The following is a 5665-nucleotide window of genomic DNA, read 5'->3' as shown; positions in this document are numbered from 1 at the left end:
AATGGGTGGGGCAAGGAAGAAATCCCATTACTGAACACGCATATCAATGTATCATAATGTCTTGTCGATGAATGACGGTTCAAATCTAAAATTCCTGTAATTTTATGTTTTTCCCCTTAATTACTGACTTGTTATAGCTATTTCAATAGATAGTCAATATTTTTGTCTGAATGTTTTAATGGGCGGGCGAGTAAGAAATAACAATAATAAGCATTCGATGAAATATACTGATTTATAATTGATATAGATGCATGACTATTTCTGCATACGCTTTTTCTATCATAATGAGCCCCCTTATTTGGTAAATTTGTGGGGTGCAGTACTTGAAGTTAATGTCAACGGGTAATTAACACTTGACATGGACCTACCAATATCGATACGCAATTGACAGTGGCGTAAAAGAACATAAACTATTTATAATGATAATATCGCCTTTACACAATACTTATGAATTGACATATAATTATCTTATTACACAAGTTTGTGTTGTATTGCTTTGGTTTTAATTAGATACTTTCAATATAACAGCTACAGTTTGACAAATAATAAAATCTTGCAAAAAGATAGAGTCCAAATAGGTAAAACGTTTGTTGGCGTAATATTAAGAGAAAACAAAATAAATAGAAACGTTATAGCAGTCATTATATTTAAGATTACATAAAGATAGTGTAATTTTGTAATATACGACCATACAAGTCGAGAGTCCTGTGGCGGTGTTTTATTACGAGTTCGTATTCCAAATGAATGTAATTTATTATGAGCTTTAGATAGTGCCATATCCACTAAATGTGCTCAAAGCGCTTTAGAAGGGGTCCCTGGACAACAGCAACATTTAACATGTAGGACAGGACATGACGCCTGTTAGGCGATATTACAATTGTTCGAACAAAGACAACGCTGTTAACGGCCAGGTACTCATTTTACACCTGAGTATGATGAGAGAATGTGGGTAAAGAGCCTTTTCCAAGGACTCGACTATGCGCCGAGCGCGAGGCTCGAATCCAGGACCTTCCGATCCGAAAGCGAGTGTCATTCCACTAGACCACATAGCCGCACGAATGTAAATAAGTGCACGTCAGTTTAAACTTAATATGTGCGTTATATGCTGCCGTAACAAGTCGTGCCACAAAACCTACACCACAAACAGTTCAGGTTTAGTGATGTTTGAGAATAACATTGAGGTTCTTTAGACAATGCTAACACCCAATACAAGAATAATAAAGCTTTAATATTAGATAGATGTTGCGAATGTGCGGCTATGTGGTCTAGTGGTATGACACTCGCTTTCGGATCGGAAGGTCCTGGGTTCGAGCCTCTTTAGACAATGCTAACACCAAATGCAACAATAATAAAGCTTTAATATTAGATAGATAATTTTCAGAAAATGAATGTTGCGAATGTACGGCTATGTGATCGAGTGGTATGACACTCGCTTTCGGATCGGAAGGTCCTGGGTTCGAGCCTCGCTTAGCGCATAGTTGAGTCCTTGGAAAAGGCTCTTTACTCACATTCTCTCAACGTACTCAGGTGTAAAATGAGTACCTGGCCGTTAAAAGCGTTGTCTCTGTCCGAAAAAATAATAATATCGCCTAACAGGCGTCATGTCTCGTTCTAAGTGTTACTTGTTGCCGTTGGTCAGGGACCCCTTGTAAAGCGCTTTGAGCACGTTTAGTGGATATTGCGCTATATATTTTTAAAAAGCTCAAAGGACAGAATGAAGAATATTAATGAATATTTAATATACTTAATCTAATAATCCTTTTTGTGATCAATCCCTGTAAGAAAACCTCTTTATATGAAGATTTAGTTAAATTAATAATAAGATAGATCATGTCATTTTTGGTGTGTTTTAAAAAAATATAAGATAGATCATGTTCCTTTTTGTTTGTTTGTTTGTTTTAAATCACGCATATTAGTAATTATGTTTTATCCTTTAAAATTTTGCAAAGGAAAGTCCAACGTTTCTAGTGTTATTTCTTAGATTTGAAACGAGGGAGTGGTCAGTCATTGGTTGAGTACTCACAGCATGGGATATGCGCTCATCTTTTGGCCTAGCAAGTGTTTCTTATGACCGATTAAAGATCTAACAATCAGAATAAAAAGAGTCTATTCTAAATGATTCTTTGCCCCATCATCATCATCATCATAAATATTTCATACGGGCGTCAGCCATTGTTCCGATAGTTTAGAGCCAGTGTTACTAAGTTACCATGCGTCATTAGGAAGGAAGTGACGTCACCATCATCATCATCATCATCATCATCATCATCATCATCATCATCATCATCATTATCATCATTATCATCATCATCCTCATCATCATCATCATCATCATCATCATCATCATCATCATCATCATCATCATCATCATCAATCATCATCATCATCATCATCATCATCATCATCATCATCATCAATCATCATCATCATCATCATCATCATCATCATCATCATCATCATCATCATCATCATCAATCATCAATCATCATCATCATAAATCACTCATCATCATCATCATCATCATCAATCATCACATCTCATCACATCATCATTCAATCATCCATCATCATCATCATCATCATCCATCATCATTACATCATCATCATCATCATCATCATCATCATCATCATCATCATCATCATCATCATCATCATTCATTCATCATCATCATCATCATCATCATCATTCATCATCATCATCATCATCATCATCATCATCATCATCATCTATCACATCATCATCATCATCATCATAAATCATCATCATCATCAATCATCATCATCATCATCATATCATCATCATCATCATCATCATCATCATCATCATCATCATCATCATCAGCAACATCATCATCATCACCATCATCATCATCATCATCATCATCATCATCATCATCATCATCATCATCATCATCTATCATCATCATCATCATCATCATCATCATCATCATCATCATCATCATCATCATCATCATCATCATCATCATCATCATATCATCATCATCATCATCATCATCATCATCATTATCATTATCATCATCATCATCATCATCATCATCATCATCATCATCATCATCATCATCATCATCAACAACATTATCATCATCATCATCATCATCATCATCATCATCATCAGCTACCCAGATGTTTCACAACAATGGTTCAGTGGGGCTACGCTGACCGTTCCGAAAGTGAAGAAGAATTAAACAGGAGACGAGAGCAGGCGAAGTGATTATGTAAATACATGTGTCTCTTGGGAAGTAGAAGTGATTTTAAACCAGACGAACGAGCGAGTGATTAAATTTGCGCACTACTTACAGACTCAATAAACGTTTACATTTTTCATAACTGCACATTTCTATTTTCCATTGTCCTTTTACCTCATATAAATTTTGTTTTCCCTGAAATATAATGTCTTTATCAAAAGATGATAAAAAAATAAATTACAAAATAATATTTTATCTTTCAGATTATTTTTATTTAATAGATAAAGATGAGTTGGAATCAATCAACACAAGGAACCTCGTCTACTGTTGGTATCATTGTAAGTAACAAATTGTTAGGGAATTATATCAGTGTGACAAGTGTGTTAATTGAGTTGATTTCTGTCATAGGAATATTCAACAACATCATAAATATCATTGTGTTTAAAAGACTCGGTTTTCGTGATTCTATTAATGTCTCACTATTTGGCCTCGCGGTGGCAGACTTTATGGTGTGTTTAACCTCTCTTTTAATGACTATTGGGACGTTACCACAGAACAGACGTCTCAGTTGGTCGTTTTCTCTAATAGAATTAACCTACGCATTCATTTATTGGCCAAGGGTAACGTTTATTAAGGTTACAAAGGTTCTAACAGCATTGATAGCATTTGAACGGTGTCTTTGTGTTGTAATTCCATTGAAAGTAAAACGGGTTATAACTGCCCGGTTTGTAAAGATATTTGTTATATTGACATTCATTGTCATGTTCATTCAGCACATTCCAATGTTCTACGTTGTCCGTCTCAAATGGAAATTTCGTCAACATTTGAATAAAAGCACATTTGGCATGATTCAGACCGAAGAAAGACGAGTTCTTGAGCCACCTTTTGTTTTAATCCACTCGGTGATCTTGTCTGGTTTTCTCTATCCTTTTCTTATAACGTGTACGGTTGTGCTGATAATCAAGCTGAGACAGAAATCATTATGGAGACAGAGAGCCCCAAAAACGGACAAAGAATCCCAGCTTTCAAACACAGATAGAAGAGTGGCAAAGATGGTCGCATCGATCTCCTTTATCTTTATACTAAGTGGCATTCCGGGACTTGGGATGTCCATCGGAGTCGCCCTTGTCAAAGATCTGTCAGTGTACGGAAAATATGGAAACTTTTTGAGGTTAATACTAAAAACCCAGTATTATCGGAGACAGCTAATTCTGCAGTCAATATATACGTATATTTTTTCAACAGTTCGAGGTACAGAGAGAAGCTTTCTCAACTTCTCCCACTCCTGTTCAAAAGCCAAAACAACATAAAACAATCCAAGTCTGGAGACATGGGCTGATTGGTGCCGTGAATAAGGCTTTAGAAACTTTAACAAATGATCTTTTGTTTATTCTGATTGTTTTCCTCCTCATTCGGTTCAATAATTTTACATTTAAATCAAACTACGATTGTATCGTCCCTGCTACAGGAGTAAAGTAAAACTATATTAAAACGAGAACATTGTGTTCAAATTAATTTCTTGTAACCCTAATGATGTTATATCTTTTTATATGTATGATAGTCTTCCTGTCCGCAGCAAAAACGGAGAAGAGAAATGGCTTTGAAATGCAATGTTAGGGAAAATATTGAAAGTTCCAAGAATCTGAAACGTAACAAAAAGAATTCAGACAATGATACCACCAAACTGAATGAAAATCATTAAAGCGTGAAAACTCCAATATTCACTTCACCTTAAACGACTTTGCGCATTAGAAGAGCATAATGATATAATCCTTTCTTTAAATAATATAGCATTGTGGAGAACATTGTGCTTATTTGAGTCAATAAAAAAAATGATACGGCGCACAATACTACTGAAAGATTTGAAAATTAGAAATGTATTTTTACAGATAGATAAACATATAACTTGATTTCCTTTTATAATTTAAAGTCAGTTTGAAAGTTCGTTGAGTCACATAGATATCATAAAATACGTACCGACGACACTAACATCTCAAAATCAACTAATTTCGTCACTGTAAAAAGTTGTCAGTTTGCGTCATCTATTTATGACATCAAGTATCATTATTACTTCCGTTGTGTTGTTGATTTAGCGGTGATCAGAGTTGTTATGTAGCAGTATGTTCTAATTGCGTGTATGTTTGTGTGTGTGTGCGTGTGTGTGTGTGTGTTTGTGTGTGTGTGTTGTGTGTGGTGTATACATGTGTGTGTTGGCATTTTTCAGCAAATTGTGGCATTCATAGTGATATTATTCACTTGATCAAATGAAGGTATTTCAGTCGCCATTTTGATTCTTTTTTTACTATTAGGGTTAGCTCGAGATCGAAGGATTTTTTATCTATTAGGGTTAGTCATAAGTCTTAGTAAAGGTACTAGGATGTTTGTTTTTCCATAAGTTAAGTAAAAGGGAAACATTCCGAAAGCGCATACATCCCCAGTATTCTTTAAATTTGTATTTTT

The 5665-nt window shown here is 35.1% G+C and overlaps 1 protein-coding gene across 6 annotated transcripts; it reads left to right on the top strand.

Moving 5' to 3' along the window:
- The first annotated feature begins 461 nt into the window (after window positions 1-461).
- Window positions 462-4703, top strand: LOC144963831 (uncharacterized). Of its 6 annotated transcripts, none has more exons than XM_078897767.1 (2): window positions 462-578; window positions 3469-4703. In XM_078897767.1, exon 2 carries the CDS (start codon window positions 3493-3495, stop codon window positions 4513-4515), a length of 1023 nt encoding a protein of 340 aa, XP_078753893.1. In that variant the 5' UTR covers window positions 462-578; window positions 3469-3492; the 3' UTR covers window positions 4516-4703. The 6 variants fall into 6 exon arrangements, with proteins under 6 accessions (XP_078753893.1, XP_078753895.1, XP_078753894.1 ...); XM_078897769.1 differs by having other exon boundaries at window positions 561-578; window positions 3487-4703; XM_078897768.1 differs by lacking the exon at window positions 462-578 and adding an exon at window positions 591-727 and having other exon boundaries at window positions 3487-4703.
- Window positions 4704-5665: the final 962 nt, after the last annotated feature.

Source organism: Berghia stephanieae, chromosome 2, assembly GCF_034508935.2.
Source record: "Berghia stephanieae isolate SIO BIC M18660-M18661 chromosome 2, UCSD_Bste_1.3, whole genome shotgun sequence".
NCBI classification, from domain to species: domain Eukaryota; kingdom Metazoa; phylum Mollusca; class Gastropoda; order Nudibranchia; family Aeolidiidae; genus Berghia; species Berghia stephanieae.
This window is presented reverse-complemented; position numbering and strand designations above follow the sequence as displayed.